The sequence below is a fragment of the Carassius gibelio genome, chromosome B3, assembly GCF_023724105.1.
Source record: "Carassius gibelio isolate Cgi1373 ecotype wild population from Czech Republic chromosome B3, carGib1.2-hapl.c, whole genome shotgun sequence".
NCBI lineage: Eukaryota > Metazoa > Chordata > Actinopteri > Cypriniformes > Cyprinidae > Carassius > Carassius gibelio.
In genome coordinates, this window is record NC_068398.1 from 50,911,009 (window position 1) to 50,929,482 (window position 18,474).

General features: G+C 48.6%; 1 protein-coding gene across 50 annotated transcripts in view; it reads left to right on the forward strand.

Annotated features, from left to right (window-relative positions):
• Nucleotides 1-18,474, forward strand: part of LOC127951882 (fibroin heavy chain) — a 62,505-nt gene that overhangs the window by 35,702 nt on the left and 8,329 nt on the right. For 33 of the 50 annotated variants that reach the window (XM_052549964.1, XM_052549987.1, XM_052549970.1 and 30 more), the window contains 3 exons: nt 1,568-1,723; nt 7,449-7,604; nt 13,482-14,483. In XM_052549964.1, the coding sequence (XP_052405924.1) occupies nt 1,568-1,723; nt 7,449-7,604; nt 13,482-14,483 (1,314 nt within the window). Of the gene's footprint in view, nt 1-1,567; nt 3,115-7,448; nt 7,605-7,712; nt 9,032-13,481; nt 14,802-18,474 lie in introns of those variants that run through there. The other 17 variants (XM_052549974.1, XM_052549994.1, XM_052550011.1 and 14 more) reach the window with 16 other exon arrangements.

Here is an 18,474-nt window from a genome sequence, read left to right on the forward strand (position 1 = left end):
CCTTTTGTTGTTCTCCTCTAAAGTCAGTTTGAATTCATCCCTTAGGATGGTTTTAAGGACAGGATGGCTTTACAAAATAAAGCCGAATAATACTTTGAACGGTGGTCCTCAATTCCAGTACTGGAGACCCCCTGCTTTGCACACTTTGTATGTCCCCCTTATTTAACACTCCTGAACATCAGCTTGTCAGGAGAGAGAGCCATGAACTGGACCAACAAGTTGATCTCAATCAGGTGTGTTAAATAAAGGAGACCTGCAAAATGTGCAAAGCGAGGGGGCCCCAAGGACTATAAAATTGAGAACCACTGACTTGGAATAGAATTCTTTCTTTAGCTAAAACTTGTTATTCATGCTTTGAATGTTTTGTTGTATAACGAAGTGGCATACTGTCTCTATCAGGGTTCCTCAAATCTTGCCCTGGAGGTCCAATGCACTGCAGAAGTTAGCTCCAAACCTTATCAAAGTCGCCTGCCTGTGATTTTTCTAATGATCCCAAAGACATTGATTGGCACCGATTAGCATGCCCAAGTGTGTTTGATTAGGGTTGGACCTTAACTCTGCAGTAATGTGGATCTCGAGGTCCAGATTTGAGGATTCCTGGTCTATATGCACAAACTAAAGCTGACTATCTGTGTTCACGCAGTGAAGCCGGGTCAGTGTCCCGTACCGGAGATGATTCCACTGTGTGCTAAAAGCTGTTTCCGTGATGGCCAGTGTCCTGCCACGCAGAAATGTTGCCCAACCACCGGTGGCTTTGCATGCAGTGAACCACGTGGTCAGGGAAGAGGTCAAGCAAGTTGCCAGGGAAGCGGAGCTGGTCAGGGTGCAGGACAGGGAAGCGGAGCTGGTCAGGGTGCAGGACAGGGAAGCGGGGCTGGTCAGGGCGCCGGACAGGGAAGCGGGGCTGGTCAGGGAGCCGGTCAGGGAAGCGGAGCAGGTCAGGGTCAGGGAAGCGGAGCAGGTCAGGGTCAGGGAAGCGGAGCGGGTCAGGGCGCCGGACAGGGAAGCGGAGCTGGTCAGGGCGCCGGACAGGGCACCGGACAGGGAAGGGGCTATGGACAGGGTGCTGGACAGGGCAGCGGCTATGGACAGGGAAGCGGAGCTGGTCAGGGCGCCGGACAGGGCACCGGACAGGGAAGCGGAGCCGGCCAGGGAAGCGGAGCTGGTCAGGGAGCCGGACAGGGCCAGGGAAGCGGAGCTGGTCAGGGCGCCGGACAGGGTGCAGGTCAGGGAAGCGGAGCCGGCCAGGGAAGCGGAGCTGGTCAGGGAGCCGGACAGGGTCAGGGAAGCGGAGCTGGTCAGGGCGCCGGACAGGGCAGCGGCTATGGACAGGGCGCAGGTCAGGGCAGCGGCTATGGACAGGGTAGTGGAGCTGGACAGGGAAGCGGACAGGGTCAGGGAAGCGGAGCTGGTCAGGGAAGCGGAGCCGGGCAGGGAAGCGGAGCTGGTCAGGGAGCCGGACAGGGCCAGGGAAGCGGAGCTGGTCAGGGAGCCGGACAGGGAAGTGGCGCAGGACAGGGAAGCGGAGCCGGTCATGGTGCAGGACAGGGTCAAGGAAGTGGCGCAGGACAGGGAAGCGGAGCTGGTCAGGGAGCCGGACAGGGAAGTGGCGCAGGACAGGGAAGCGGAGCCGGTCAGGGCGCAGGACAGGGTCAGGGAAGTGGCGCAGGACAGGGAAGCGGAGCCGGTCAGGGCTCAGGACAGGGTCAGGGAAGCGGAGCCGGTCAGGGAAGCGGAGCTGGTCAGGGAGCCGGACAGGGCCAGGGAAGCGGAGCTGGTCAGGGAAGTGGCGCAGGACAGGGAAGCGGATCTGGTCAGGGAAGTGGCGCAGGACAGGGAAGCGGAGCCGGTCAGGGTGCAGGACAGGGTCAAGGAAGTGGCGCAGGACAGGGAAGCGGAGCCGGTCAGGGCTCAGGACAGGGTCAGGGAAGCGGAGCCGGTCAGGGAGCCGGACAGGGCCAGGGAAACGGAGCTGGTCAGGGAAGTGGCACAGGACAGGGAAGCGGAGCTGGTCAGGGAAGTGGCGTAGGACAGGGAAGCGGAGCTGGTCAGGGAAGTGGCGCAGGACAGGGAAGCGGAGCTGGTCAGGGAAGTGGCACAGGACAGGGAAGCGGAGCTGGTCAGGGAGCCGGACAGGGTCAGGGAAGCGGAGCTGGTCAGGGCGCCGGACAGGGCAGTGGCTATGGACAGGGAAGTGGAGCTGGACAGGGAAGCGGCTATGGACAGGGTGCTGGACAGGGCAGCGGCTATGGACAGGGAAGTGGAGCTGGACAGGGAAGCGGCTATGGACAGGGTGCTGGACAGGGAAGTGGAGCTGGACAGGGCAGCGGCTATGGACAGGGCAGCGGCTATGGACAGGGCAGCGGCTATGGACAGGGCAGCGGAGCTGGACAGGGAAGCGGCTATGGACAGGGCAGCGGAGCTGGACAGGGAAGCGGCTATGGACAGGGTGCTGGACAGGGAAGCGGCTATGGACAGGGTGCTGGACAGGGCAGCGGCTATGGACAGGGCAGCGGCTATGGACAGGGCAGCGGCTATGGACAGGGAAGTGGAGCTGGACAGGGAAGCGGCTATGGACAGGGTGCTGGACAGGGAAGTGGAGCTGGACAGGGAAGCGGAGCTGGACAGGGTGCTGGACAGGGCAGCGGCTATGGACAGGGCAGCGGCTATGGACAGGGCAGCGGCTATGGACAGGGAAGCGGAGCTGGACAGGGAAGCGGCTATGGACAGGGCAGCGGCTATGGACAGGGAAGCGGAGCTGGTCAAGGAAGCGGCTATGGACAGGGTGCTGGACAGGGAAGCGGAGCTGGTCAAGGAAGCGGCTATGGACAGGGTGCTGGACAGGGAAGCGGAGCTGGTCAGGGCGCTGGACAGGGTCAGGGAAGCTGTGCAGGACCGGGAAGCGGTCAAGGGAATTGTCGGCGATGTGGCCAAGGTCAATGTTGAGGTCAGGGAGATGTTCCTGGGAATTTTGCATAATACTTTCTGGAGATCTTTTCTAGTGCTTTTATCCAAATGGGATGTTTTCCCTGTTTGCTCAGTTTAGAAAGATTTTCTGTCTCTACCACTACTACAACCTCCTAAAATAAAAAATAAATAATTGCTTGGTTTGAAGAGTTGGTGTTTGGTATCACTTGGCCGTTTTCTCACATAAATGCTCTCTGGCATCAGTGCTGTAAGTTCCTCTCCCTGAGTACTGGATAATAATTGCATGAGAAAATCATGATTTTTTTTTTTTTGGTGTGTGTATTAAATTTATTCTTGCCAAAGCTGAATAGTCTGCAGCCATTACTCCGGTCTAAAATCATTGTATTATGCTGATTTGACGCTCTAGACACATTTCATTATGGCTGAAAACAGTTTGTAGGGCGCAAGTGACACTTCCATAAGCTCTTGTGATTCTGCTGAGGCAATATGTTCAAGACAGCATGTTTCTAAAAGACGTTGATTCTTAAACCGTTGTACTAATAAACCTAGGAATAGCATAACCTGTGTTACAGGTCAAAAGCTTATTGTGGATTTAGAATTGAAGTAAAGCTTGGTGTGTTTGTGAAAATAAACTAAGTAAAAGAGGCTAGATTTAAAATGTTTCATGGTAGGGTTGTTGCGACATACCGGTTTGGGAGACAAACATGATATTCAAAGTAATGATTATCGATATCGTGTTAATTTGGTGTGCGTGACGATATACCAGTATTCGCCACATGTAAATACTCCAGCACCACTACCTGGTTTAGCTCCCAGGTGGCAGTATTGTGCCTTAACACCTGTCATACAAGAAGATGATGCTGCCACTCTGAGGAGAGCTGTGTTCATCATAGTATATTGCCATTATTTTACTAGTCCTAGACTGAGAAATGTTATATTAACCTGTTAACAGCGGGTTTTCTCTGTTCATAGAGTACATCTAAATAAAAATGTATTTAATAAGTACCACATTTTCTTTACTCGTCTTGTTTTTGTATTTGCAATCAATATGGCACTTTATTTCTTTGCTCAAATCTATTAACCGTTACATGATTAAAACCGAGCAAACCCATTGCTACATTAATCTTGTAAAATGTTAAGTTGGTCGTAGTGCCACACACTTAATGCCTCATCTGCGGTCATTCTTCAATGAGGTTCATTAGTTGACATTAGTTAATTACATGTATAAATAAATAATAATGAACAATATTTCCACAGCATTGATTTATCTTGGTTCATGTTAATTTGAGCGTTTACTTATGCATTATTAAAATCTCAAGTTGTTTTTGTAAACGTTCATGTACTGTGAACTAACATGAACAATGAACCACCCTAGTTTTATTGACATTAACAAAGATTAACCAATTGTGTAATCAATGTATTGTTCACTGTTAATTCTTGTTAGTTAATGCATTAATGTAAATTCTATATTATCTATATTATCCATGTATTTTGTAATTTTGTTTACGTTTATATATTTTTCGGGGTGGATGTGCAAAATGTAATGACCCTTACGAAAAATAACCATGGTTTTATTATAGTAAAACTGTAGTAACCCATGGTTTTTTGGCGTGTTGACCACCATTTGTATAACCACAGATTTACTACAAATACCATGGTTAAACTATGGTTAATATAGCAAAACCGTGGTTATTTTGTGGTTACCATGGTTTAACTATAGTAACCATGGTTTTTTGGTTTTATTTGTAGTAAAACCATGGTTAATTTTCGTAGAGGGAAAAGGAATACATATTACATTCAAGTTAAATCGTTTTGATACGTATGTGTTCAAATGAATGTAATAACTTTTCTTGTACATCTTTTTTTATTATTTGGGGAAAATTACACCTACAAGGTCAGGGTCCAAGCCAAATTTCATCCATTTTCTTCAGGAGACTTGAGGACTACTGCACCAGTTTGGAGAACAATGTTAATAATAAAGCAAACAAGACTTGTAACTTTTACGAATATACAGTTGTTGATTACTGAATAAATGGTTTGCACACTCTTGTACATTACTGTTGTAAGTTTTGTTCTGGGTAATTTTCAAACACACCTACTGGTACCACAACATGATCGCTGTAGCACCTGACCACTGCATATTCATTTTGCAGTTGATAGTGTCGCCATAGAAATGCACCATCCTCTCGTAATTAGGCTAGCTTAATTTATGACATGGCTAGAACGCAGCATTCAGCTGGTCCAACCCCAATCAAACACACCTGAACTAGCTAATCAAGGCATTTCAGATCACTGGAAAGCTACAGGCAGGTGAGTTTGATTGGGGTTGGAATTGACCTGTTCTTGAATCTTTAAAATTCGATTTTACAGAGGTTGATATTGCAGCAACACGTATTTGTCTTAGTTTTGTGCGGTTTGCTCACATGCAGAGATCACAGGCTGGGAGGATGACAGCTCGAGTGTATTTCTCGTTGATTGCGGTTTTTTCGTGTCTGTTCGGATACTTGAGCATAGCCCACGCTATTCAAAGACGAACCACAGGTGAAAAGATCTGTTGATTTCATTACACACCCTGAAGAAATGCGGAAATAAGTGACTCCCAGTCTTTGGAAGTAATTAACACGGTTTATGAATTATTAGGTTTTCAAACCCCTTTGATTTGAAGCAGACAACTATGTATAAAATTTGTATTTCGGTTTGAGACCCATTCCGAAACCCCAGATTTGAAATTGCTGAAACCGCACTCCCTGGCCTCTCCTAATGATCCACTTGAATTCTCTAGTGGATGGTTTCTGTCCGGCGAGGCTGACGGTCGTGCCGTTCCATCAAGGATGTTCCTCTGATGAAGACTGCCCTGGAGGGCACAAATGCTGTCAATTTGACTGTGGGCCTGTTTGCGTGCTGCCTGTTTTCAGTGAGTTTCAGTTAATAATGGATGCTAAGGCTGAAAACACACACAGTAGTAACCCAATGAATTCCATGTACGTTCTAAGAGACTTTGCCTTTTGTTGTTCTCCTCTAAAGTCAGTTTGAATTCATCCCTTAGGATGGTTTTAAGGACAGGATGGCTTTACAAAATAAAGCCGAATAATACTTTGAACGGTGGTCCTCAATTCCAGTACTGGAGACCCCCTGCTTTGCACACTTTGTATGTCCCCCTTATTTAACACTCCTGAACATCAGCTTGTCAGGAGAGAGAGCCATGAACTGGACCAACAAGTTGATCTCAATCAGGTGTGTTAAATAAAGGAGACCTGCAAAATGTGCAAAGCGAGGGGGCCCCAAGAACTATAAAATTGAGAACCACTGACTTGGAATAGAATTCTTTCTTTAGCTAAAACTTGTTATTCATGCTTTGAATGTTTTGTTGTATAACGAAGTGGCATACTGTCTCTATCAGGGTTCCTCAAATCTTGCCCTGGAGGTCCAATGCACTGCAGAAGTTAGCTCCAAACCTTATCAAAGTCGCCTGCCTGTGATTTTTCTAATGATCCCAAAGACATTGATTGGCACCGATTAGCATGCCCAAGTGTGTTTGATTAGGGTTGGACCTTAACTCTGCAGTAATGTGGATCTCGAGGTCCAGATTTGAGGATTCCTGGTCTATATGCACAAACTAAAGCTGACTATCTGTGTTCACGCAGTGAAGCCGGGTCAGTGTCCCGTACCGGAGATGATTCCACTGTGTGCTAAAAGCTGTTTCCGTGATGGCCAGTGTCCTGCCACGCAGAAATGTTGCCCAACCACCGGTGGCTTTGCATGCAGTGAACCACGTGGTCAGGGAAGAGGTCAAGCAAGTTGCCAGGGAAGCGGAGCTGGTCAGGGTGCAGGACAGGGAAGCGGAGCTGGTCAGGGTGCAGGACAGGGAAGCGGAGCTGGTCAGGGTGCAGGACAGGGAAGCGGGGCTGGTCAGGGCGCCGGACAGGGAAGCGGAGCTGGTCAGGGTGCAGGACAGGGAAGCGGAGCTGGTCAGGGTGCAGGACAGGGAAGCGGAGCGGGTCAGGGCGCCGGACAGGGAAGCGGAGCGGGTCAGGGCGCCGGACAGGGAAGCGGAGCTGGTCAGGGCGCCGGACAGGGCACCGGACAGGGAAGCGGAGCCGGCCAGGGAAGCGGAGCTGGTCAGGGAGCCGGACAGGGCCAGGGAAGCGGAGCTGGTCAGGGCGCCGGACAGGGTGCAGGTCAGGGAAGCGGAGCCGGCCAGGGAAGCGGAGCTGGTCAGGGAGCCGGACAGGGTCAGGGAAGCGGAGCTGGTCAGGGCGCCGGACAGGGCAGCGGCTATGGACAGGGCGCAGGTCAGGGCAGCGGCTATGGACAGGGTAGTGGAGCTGGACAGGGAAGCGGACAGGGTCAGGGAAGCGGAGCTGGTCAGGGAAGCGGAGCCGGGCAGGGAAGCGAAGCTGGTCAGGGAGCCGGACAGGGCCAGGGAAGCGGAGCTGGTCAGGGAGCCGGACAGGGAAGTGGCGCAGGACAGGGAAGCGGAGCCGGTCATGGTGCAGGACAGGGTCAAGGAAGTGGCGCAGGACAGGGAAGCGGAGCTGGTCAGGGAGCCGGACAGGGAAGTGGCGCAGGACAGGGAAGCGGAGCCGGTCAGGGCGCAGGACAGGGTCAGGGAAGTGGCGCAGGACAGGGAAGCGGAGCCGGTCAGGGCTCAGGACAGGGTCAGGGAAGCGGAGCCGGTCAGGGAAGCGGAGCTGGTCAGGGAGCCGGACAGGGCCAGGGAAGCGGAGCTGGTCAGGGAAGTGGCGCAGGACAGGGAAGCGGATCTGGTCAGGGAAGTGGCGCAGGACAGGGAAGCGGAGCCGGTCAGGGTGCAGGACAGGGTCAAGGAAGTGGCGCAGGACAGGGAAGCGGAGCCGGTCAGGGCTCAGGACAGGGTCAGGGAAGCGGAGCCGGTCAGGGAGCCGGACAGGGCCAGGGAAACGGAGCTGGTCAGGGAAGTGGCACAGGACAGGGAAGCGGAGCTGGTCAGGGAAGTGGCGTAGGACAGGGAAGCGGAGCTGGTCAGGGAAGTGGCGCAGGACAGGGAAGCGGAGCTGGTCAGGGAAGTGGCACAGGACAGGGAAGCGGAGCTGGTCAGGGAGCCGGACAGGGTCAGGGAAGCGGAGCTGGTCAGGGCGCCGGACAGGGCAGTGGCTATGGACAGGGAAGTGGAGCTGGACAGGGAAGCGGCTATGGACAGGGTGCTGGACAGGGCAGCGGCTATGGACAGGGAAGTGGAGCTGGACAGGGAAGCGGCTATGGACAGGGTGCTGGACAGGGAAGTGGAGCTGGACAGGGCAGCGGAGCTGGACAGGGCAGCGGCTATGGACAGGGCAGCGGCTATGGACAGGGCAGCGGAGCTGGACAGGGCAGCGGCTATGGACAGGGCAGCGGAGCTGGACAGGGAAGCGGCTATGGACAGGGCAGCGGAGCTGGACAGGGAAGCGGCTATGGACAGGGTGCTGGACAGGGAAGCGGCTATGGACAGGGTGCTGGACAGGGCAGCGGCTATGGACAGGGCAGCGGCTATGGACAGGGCAGCGGCTATGGACAGGGAAGTGGAGCTGGACAGGGAAGCGGCTATGGACAGGGTGCTGGACAGGGAAGTGGAGCTGGACAGGGAAGCGGAGCTGGACAGGGTGCTGGACAGGGCAGCGGCTATGGACAGGGCAGCGGCTATGGACAGGGCAGCGGCTATGGACAGGGCAGCGGAGCTGGACAGGGAAGCGGCTATGGACAGGGCAGCGGCTATGGACAGGGAAGCGGAGCTGGTCAAGGAAGCGGCTATGGACAGGGTGCTGGACAGGGAAGCGGAGCTGGTCAAGGAAGCGGCTATGGACAGGGTGCTGGACAGGGAAGCGGAGCTGGTCAGGGCGCTGGACAGGGTCAGGGAAGCTGTGCAGGACAGGGAAGCGGTCAAGGGAATTGTCGGCGATGTGGCCAAGGTCAATGTTGAGGTCAGGGAGATGTTCCTGGGAATTTTGCATAATACTTTCTGGAGATCTTTTCTAGTGCTTTTATCCAAATGGCATGTTTTCCCTGTTTGCTCAGTTTAGAAAGATTTTCTGTCTCTACCACTACTACAACCTCCTAAAATAAAAAATAAATAATTGCTTGGTTTGAAGAGTTGGTGTTTGGTATCACCTAGCCGTTTTCTCACATAAATGCTCTCTGGCATCAGTGCTGTAAGTTCCTCTCCCTGAGTACTGGATAATAATTGCATGAGAAAATCATGATTTTTTTTTTTTTTTTTTTTTTTTTTTGGTGTGTGTATTAAATTTATTCTTGCCAAAGCTGAATAGTCTGCAGCCATTACTCCGGTCTAAAATCATTGTATTATGCTGATTTGATGCTCTAGACACATTTCATTATGGCTGAAAACAGTTTGTAGGGCGCAAGTGACACTTCCATAAGCTCTTGTGATTCTGCTGAGGCAATATGTTCAAGACAGCATGTTTCTAAAAGACGTTGATTCTTAAACCGTTGTTCTAATAAACCTAGGAATAGCATAACCTGTGTTACAGGTCAAAAGCTTATTGTGGATTTAGAATTGAAGTAAAGCTTGGTGTGTTTGTGAAAATAAACTAAGTAAAAGAGGCTAGATTTAAAATGTTTCATGGTAGGGTTGTTGCGACATACCGGTTTGGGAGACAAACATGATATTCAAAGTAATGATTATCGATATCGTGTTAATTTGGTGTGCGTGACGATATACCAGTATTCGCCACATGTAAATACTCCAGCACCACTACCTGGTTTAGCTCCCAGGTGGCAGTATTGTGCCTTAACACCTGTCATACAAGAAGATGATGCTGCCACTCTGAGGAGAGCTGTGTTCATCATAGTATATTGCCATTATTTTACTAGTCCTAGACTGAGAAATGTTATATTAACCTGTTAACAGCGGGTTTTCTCTGTTCATAGAGTACATCTAAATAAAAATGTATTTAATAAGTACCACATTTTCTTTACTCGTCTTGTTTTTGTATTTGCAATCAATATGGCACTTTATTTCTTTGCTCAAATCTATTAACCGTTACATGATTAAAACCGAGCAAACCCATTGCTACATTAATCTTGTAAAATGTTAAGTTGGTCGTAGTGCCACACACTTAATGCCTCATCTGCGGTCATTCTTCAATGAGGTTCATTAGTTGACATTAGTTAATTACATGTATAAATAAATAATAATGAACAATATTTCCACAGCATTGATTTATCTTGGTTCATGTTAATTTGAGCGTTTACTTATGCATTATTAAAATCTCAAGTTGTTTTTGTAAACGTTCATGTACTGTGAACTAACATGAACAATGAACCACCCTAGTTTTATTGACATTAACAAAGATTAACCAATTGTGTAATCAATGTATTGTTCACTGTTAATTCTTGTTAGTTAATGCATTAATGTAAATTCTATATTATCTATATTATCCATGTATTTTGTAATTTTGTTTACGTTTATATATTTTTCGGGGTGGATGTGCAAAATGTAATGACCCTTACGAAAAATAACCATGGTTTTATTATAGTAAAACTGTAGTAACCCATGGTTTTTTGGCGTGTTGACCACCATTTGTATAACCACAGATTTACTACAAATACCATGGTTAAACTATGGTTAATATAGCAAAACCGTGGTTATTTTGTGGTTACCATGGTTTAACTATAGTAACCATGGTTTTTTGGTTTTATTTGTAGTAAAACCATGGTTAATTTTCGTAGAGGGAAAAGGAATACATATTACATTCAAGTTAAATCGTTTTGATACGTATGTGTTCAAATGAATGTAATAACTTTTCTTGTACATCTTTTTTTATTATTTGGGGAAAATTACACCTACAAGGTCAGGGTCCAAGCCAAATTTCATCCATTTTCTTCAGGAGACTTGAGGACTACTGCACCAGTTTGGAGAACAATGTTAATAATAAAGCAAACAAGACTTGTAACTTTTACGAATATACAGTTGTTGATTACTGAATAAATGGTTTGCACACTCTTGTACATTACTGTTGTAAGTTTTGTTCTGGGTAATTTTCAAACACACCTACTGGTACCACAACATGATCGCTGTAGCACCTGACCACTGCATATTCATTTTGCAGTTGATAGTGTCGCCATAGAAATGCACCATCCTCTCGTAATTAGGCTAGCTTAATTTATGACATGGCTAGAACGCAGCATTCAGCTGGTCCAACCCCAATCAAACACACCTGAACTAGCTAATCAAGGCATTTCAGATCACTGGAAAGCTACAGGCAGGTGAGTTTGATTGGGGTTGGAATTGACCTGTTCTTGAATCTTTAAAATTCGATTTTACAGAGGTTGATATTGCAGCAACACGTATTTGTCTTAGTTTTGTGCGGTTTGCTCACAGGCAGAGATCACAGGCTGGGAGGATGACAGCTCGAGTGTATTTCTCGTTGATTGCGGTTTTTTCGTGTCTGTTCGGATACTTGAGCATAGCCCACGCTATTCAAAGACGAACCACAGGTGAAAAGATCTGTTGATTTCATTACACACCCTGAAGAAATGCGGAAATAAGTGACTCCCAGTCTTTGGAAGTAATTAACACGGTTTATGAATTATTAGGTTTTCAAACCCCTTTGATTTGAAGCAGACAACTATGTATAAAATTTGTATTTCGGTTTGAGACCCATTCCGAAACCCCAGATTTGAAATTGCTGAAACCGCACTCCCTGGCCTCTCCTAATGATCCACTTGAATTCTCTAGTGGATGGTTTCTGTCCGGCGAGGCTGACGGTCGTGCCGTTCCATCGAGGATGTTCCTCTGATGAAGACTGCCCTGGAGGGCACAAATGCTGTCAATTTGACTGTGGGCCTGTTTGCGTGCTGCCTGTTTTCAGTGAGTTTCAGTTAATAATGGATGCTAAGGCTGAAAACACACACAGTAGTAACCCAATGAATTCCATGTACGTTCTAAGAGACTTTGCCTTTTGTTGTTCTCCTCTAAAGTCAGTTTGAATTCATCCCTTAGGATGGTTTTAAGGACAGGATGGCTTTACAAAATAAAGCCGAATAATACTTTGAACGGTGGTCCTCAATTCCAGTACTGGAGACCCCCTGCTTTGCACACTTTGTATGTCCCCCTTATTTAACACTCCTGAACATCAGCTTGTCAGGAGAGAGAGCCATGAACTGGACCAACAAGTTGATCTCAATCAGGTGTGTTAAATAAAGGAGACCTGCAAAATGTGCAAAGCGAGGGGGCCCCAAGAACTATAAAATTGAGAACCACTGACTTGGAATAGAATTCTTTCTTTAGCTAAAACTTGTTATTCATGCTTTGAATGTTTTGTTGTATAACGAAGTGGCATACTGTCTCTATCAGGGTTCCTCAAATCTTGCCCTGGAGGTCCAATGCACTGCAGAAGTTAGCTCCAAACCTTATCAAAGTCGCCTGCCTGTGATTTTTCTAATGATCCCAAAGACATTGATTGGCACCGATTAGCATGCCCAAGTGTGTTTGATTAGGGTTGGACCTTAACTCTGCAGTAATGTGGATCTCGAGGTCCAGATTTGAGGATTCCTGGTCTATATGCACAAACTAAAGCTGACTATCTGTGTTCACGCAGTGAAGCCGGGTCAGTGTCCCGTACCGGAGATGATTCCACTGTGTGCTAAAAGCTGTTTCCGTGATGGCCAGTGTCCTGCCACGCAGAAATGTTGCCCAACCACCGGTGGCTTTGCATGCAGTGAACCACGTGGTCAGGGAAGAGGTCAAGCAAGTTGCCAGGGAAGCGGAGCTGGTCAGGGTGCAGGACAGGGAAGCGGAGCTGGTCAGGGTGCAGGACAGGGAAGCGGAGCTGGTCAGGGTGCAGGACAGGGAAGCGGGGCTGGTCAGGGCGCCGGACAGGGAAGCGGAGCTGGTCAGGGTGCAGGACAGGGAAGCGGAGCTGGTCAGGGTGCAGGACAGGGAAGCGGAGCGGGTCAGGGCGCCGGACAGGGAAGCGGAGCTGGTCAGGGCGCCGGACAGGGAAGCGGAGCTGGTCAGGGCGCCGGACAGGGCACCGGACAGGGAAGCGGAGCCGGCCAGGGAAGCGGAGCTGGTCAGGGAGCCGGACAGGGCCAGGGAAGCGGAGCTGGTCAGGGCGCCGGACAGGGTGCAGGTCAGGGAAGCGGAGCCGGCCAGGGAAGCGGAGCTGGTCAGGGAGCCGGACAGGGTCAGGGAAGCGGAGCTGGTCAGGGCGCCGGACAGGGCAGCGGCTATGGACAGGGCGCAGGTCAGGGCAGCGGCTATGGACAGGGTAGTAGAGCTGGACAGGGAAGCGGACAGGGTCAGGGAAGCGGAGCTGGTCAGGGAAGCGGAGCCGGGCAGGGAAGCGGAGCTGGTCAGGGAGCCGGACAGGGCCAGGGAAGCGGAGCTGGTCAGGGAGCCGGACAGGGAAGTGGCGCAGGACAGGGAAGCGGAGCCGGTCATGGTGCAGGACAGGGTCAAGGAAGTGGCGCAGGACAGGGAAGCGGAGCTGGTCAGGGAGCCGGACAGGGAAGTGGCGCAGGACAGGGAAGCGGAGGCGGTCAGGGCGCAGGACAGGGTCAGGGAAGTGGCGCAGGACAGGGAAGCGGAGCCGGTCAGGGCTCAGGACAGGGTCAGGGAAGCGGAGCCGGTCAGGGAAGCGGAGCTGGTCAGGGAGCCGGACAGGGCCAGGGAAGCGGAGCTGGTCAGGGAAGTGGCGCAGGACAGGGAAGCGGATCTGGTCAGGGAAGTGGCGCAGGACAGGGAAGCGGAGCCGGTCAGGGTGCAGGACAGGGTCAAGGAAGTGGCGCAGGACAGGGAAGCGGAGCCGGTCAGGGCTCAGGACAGGGTCAGGGAAGCGGAGCCGGTCAGGGAGCCGGACAGGGCCAGGGAAACGGAGCTGGTCAGGGAAGTGGCACAGGACAGGGAAGCGGAGCTGGTCAGGGAAGTGGCGTAGGACAGGGAAGCGGAGCTGGTCAGGGAAGTGGCGCAGGACAGGGAAGCGGAGCTGGTCAGGGAAGTGGCACAGGACAGGGAAGCGGAGCTGGTCAGGGAGCCGGACAGGGTCAGGGAAGCGGAGCTGGTCAGGGCGCCGGACAGGTCAGTGGCTATGGACAGGGAAGTGGAGCTGGACAGGGAAGCGGCTATGGACAGGGTGCTGGACAGGGCAGCGGCTATGGACAGGGAAGTGGAGCTGGACAGGGAAGCGGCTATGGACAGGGTGCTGGACAGGGAAGTGGAGCTGGACAGGGCAGCGGCTATGGACAGGGCAGCGGCTATGGACAGGGCAGCGGCTATGGACAGGGCAGCGGAGCTGGACAGGGAAGCGGCTATGGACAGGGTGCTGGACAGGGAAGCGGCTATGGACAGGGTGCTGGACAGGGCAGCGGCTATGGACAGGGCAGCGGCTATGGACAGGGAAGTGGAGCTGGACAGGGAAGCGGCTATGGACAGGGTGCTGGACAGGGAAGTGGAGCTGGACAGGGAAGCGGAGCTGGACAGGGTGCTGGACAGGGCAGCGGCTATGGACAGGGCAGCGGCTATGGACAGGGAAGCGGAGCTGGACAGGGAAGCGGCTATGGACAGGGAAGCGGAGCTGGTCAAGGAAGCGGCTATGGACAGGGTGCTGGACAGGGAAGCGGAGCTGGTCAAGGAAGCGGCTATGGACAGGGTGCTGGACAGGGAAGCGGAGCTGGTCAGGGCGCTGGACAGGGTCAGGGAAGCTGTGCAGGACAGGGAAGCGGTCAAGGGAATTGTCGGCGATGTGGCCAAGGTCAATGTTGAGGTCAGGGAGATGTTCCTGGGAAATTTGCATAATACTTTCTGGAGATCTTTTCTAGTGCTTTTATCCAAATGGCATGTTTTCCCTGTTTGCTCAGTTTAGAAAGATTTTCTGTCTCTACCACTACTACAACCTCCTAAAATAAAAAATAAATAATTGCTTGGTTTGAAGAGTTGGTGTTTGGTATCACCTAGCCGTTTTCTCACATAAATGCTCTCTGGCATCAGTGCTGTAAGTTCCTCTCCCTGAGTACTGGATAATAATTGCATGAGAAAATCATGATTTTTTTTTTTTTTTTTTGGTGTGTGTATTAAATTTATTCTTGCCAAAGCTGAATAGTCTGCAGCCATTACTCCGGTCTAAAATCATTGTATTATGCTGATTTGATGCTCTAGACACATTTCATTATGGCTGAAAACAGTTTGTAGGGCGCAAGTGACACTTCCATAAGCTCTTGTGATTCTGCTGAGGCAATATGTTCAAGACAGCATGTTTCTAAAAGACGTTGATTCTTAAACCGTTGTTCTAATAAACCTAGGAATAGCATAACCTGTGTTACAGGTCAAAAGCTTATTGTGGATTTAGAATTGAAGTAAAGCTTGGTGTGTTTGTGAAAATAAACTAAGTAAAAGAGGCTAGATTTAAAATGTTTCATGGTAGGGTTGTTGCGACATACCGGTTTGGGAGACAAACATGATATTCAAAGTAATGATTATCGATATCGTGTTAATTTGGTGTGCGTGACGATATACCAGTATTCGCCACATGTAAATACTCCAGCACCACTACCTGGTTTAGCTCCCAGGTGGCAGTATTGTGCCTTAACACCTGTCATACAAGAAGATGATGCTGCCACTCTGAGGAGAGCTGTGTTCATCATAGTATATTGCCATTATTTTACTAGTCCTAGACTGAGAAATGTTATATTAACCTGTTAACAGCGGGTTTTCTCTGTTCATAGAGTACATCTAAATAAAAATGTATTTAATAAGTACCACATTTTCTTTACTCGTCTTGTTTTTGTATTTGCAATCAATATGGCACTTTATTTCTTTGCTCAAATCTATTAACCGTTACATGATTAAAACCGAGCAAACCCATTGCTACATTAATCTTGTAAAATGTTAAGTTGGTCGTAGTGCCACACACTTAATGCCTCATCTGCGGTCATTCTTCAATGAGGTTCATTAGTTGACATTAGTTAATTACATGTATAAATAAATAATAATGAACAATATTTCCACAGCATTGATTTATCTTGGTTCATGTTAATTTGAGCGTTTACTTATGCATTATTAAAATCTCAAGTTGTTTTTGTAAACGTTCATGTACTGTGAACTAACATGAACAATGAACCACCCTAGTTTTATTGACATTAACAAAGATTAACCAATTGTGTAATCAATGTATTGTTCACTGTTAATTCTTGTTAGTTAATGCATTAATGTAAATTCTATATTATCTATATTATCCATGTATTTTGTAATTTTGTTTACGTTTATATATTTTTCGGGGTGGATGTGCAAAATGTAATGACCCTTACGAAAAATAACCATGGTTTTATTATAGTAAAACTGTAGTAACCCATGGTTTTTTGGCGTGTTGACCACCATTTGTATAACCACAGATTTACTACAAATACCATGGTTAAACTATGGTTAATATAGCAAAACCGTGGTTATTTTGTGGTTACCATGGTTTAACTATAGTAACCATGGTTTTTTGGTTTTATTTGTAGTAAAACCATGGTTAATTTTCGTAGAGGGAAAAGGAATACATATTACATTCAAGTTAAATCGTTTTGATACGTATGTGTTCAAATGAATGTAATAACTTTTCTTGTACATCTTTTTTTATTATTTGGGGAAAATTACACCTACAAGGTCAGGGTCCAAGCCAAATTTCATCCATTTTCTTCAGGAGACTTGAGGACTACTGCACCAGTTTGGAGAACAATGTTAATAATAAAGCAAACAAGACTTGTAACTTTTACGAATATACAGTTGTTGATTACTGAATAAATGGTTTGCACACTCTTGTACATTACTGTTGTAAGTTTTGTTCTGGGTAATTTTCAAACACACCTACTGGTACCACAACATGATCGCTGTAGCACCTGACCACTGCATATTCATTTTGCAGTTGATAGTGTCGCCATAGAAATGCACCATCCTCTCGTAATTAGGCTAGCTTAATTTATGACATGGCTAGAACGCAGCATTCAGCTGGTCCAACCCCAATCAAACACACCTGAACTAGCTAATCAAGGCATTTCAGATCACTGGAAAGCTACAGGCAGGTGAGTTTGATTGGGGTTGGAATTGACCTGTTCTTGAATCTTTAAAATTCGATTTTACAGAGGTTGATATTGCAGCAACACGTATTTGTCTTAGTTTTGTGCGGTTTGCTCACAGGCAGAGATCACAGGCTGGGAGGATGACAGCTCGAGTGTATTTCTCGTTGATTGCGGTTTTTTCGTGTCTGTTCGGATACTTGAGCATAGCCCACGCTATTCAAAGACGAACCACAGGTGAAAAGATCTGTTGATTTCATTACACACCCTGAAGAAATGCGGAAATAAGTGACTCCCAGTCTTTGGAAGTAATTAACACGGTTTATGAATTATTAGGTTTTCAAACCCCTTTGATTTGAAGCAGACAACTATGTATAAAATTTGTATTTCGGTTTGAGACCCATTCCGAAACCCCAGATTTGAAATTGCTGAAACCGCACTCCCTGGCCTCTCCTAATGATCCACTTGAATTCTCTAGTGGATGGTTTCTGTCCGGCGAGGCTGACGGTCGTGCCGTTCCATCGAGGATGTTCCTCTGATGAAGACTGCCCTGGAGGGCACAAATGCTGTCAATTTGACTGTGGGCCTGTTTGCGTGCTGCCTGTTTTCAGTGAGTTTCAGTTAATAATGGATGCTAAGGCTGAAAACACACACAGTAGTAACCCAATGAATTCCATGTACGTTCTAAGAGACTTTGCCTTTTGTTGTTCTCCTCTAAAGTCAGTTTGAATTCATCCCTTAGGATGGTTTTAAGGACAGGATGGCTTTACAAAATAAAGCCGAATAATACTTTGAACGGTGGTCCTCAATTCCAGTACTGGAGACCCCCTGCTTTGCACACTTTGTATGTCCCCCTTATTTAACACTCCTGAACATCAGCTTGTCAGGAGAGAGAGCCATGAACTGGACCAACAAGTTGATCTCAATCAGGTGTGTTAAATAAAGGAGACCTGCAAAATGTGCAAAGCGAGGGGGCCCCAAGAACTATAAAATTGAGAACCACTGACTTGGAATAGAATTCTTTCTTTAGCTAAAACTTGTTATTCATGCTTTGAATGTTTTGTTGTATAACGAAGTGGCATACTGTCTCTATCAGGGTTCCTCAAATCTTGCCCTGGAGGTCCAATGCACTGCAGAAGTTAGCTCCAAACCTTATCAAAGTCGCCTGCCTGTGATTTTTCTAATGATCCCAAAGACATTGATTGGCACCGATTAGCATGCCCAAGTGTGTTTGATTAGGGTTGGACCTTAACTCTGCAGTAATGTGGATCTCGAGGTCCAGATTTGAGGATTCCTGGTCTATATGCACAAACTAAAGCTGACTATCTGTGTTCACGCAGTGAAGCCGGGTCAGTGTCCCGTACCGGAGATGATTCCACTGTGTGCTAAAAGCTGTTTCCGTGATGGCCAGTGTCCTGCCACGCAGAAATGTTGCCCAACCACCGGTGGCTTTGCATGCAGTGAACCACGTGGTCAGGGAAGAGGTCAAGCAAGTTGCCAGGGAAGCGGAGCTGG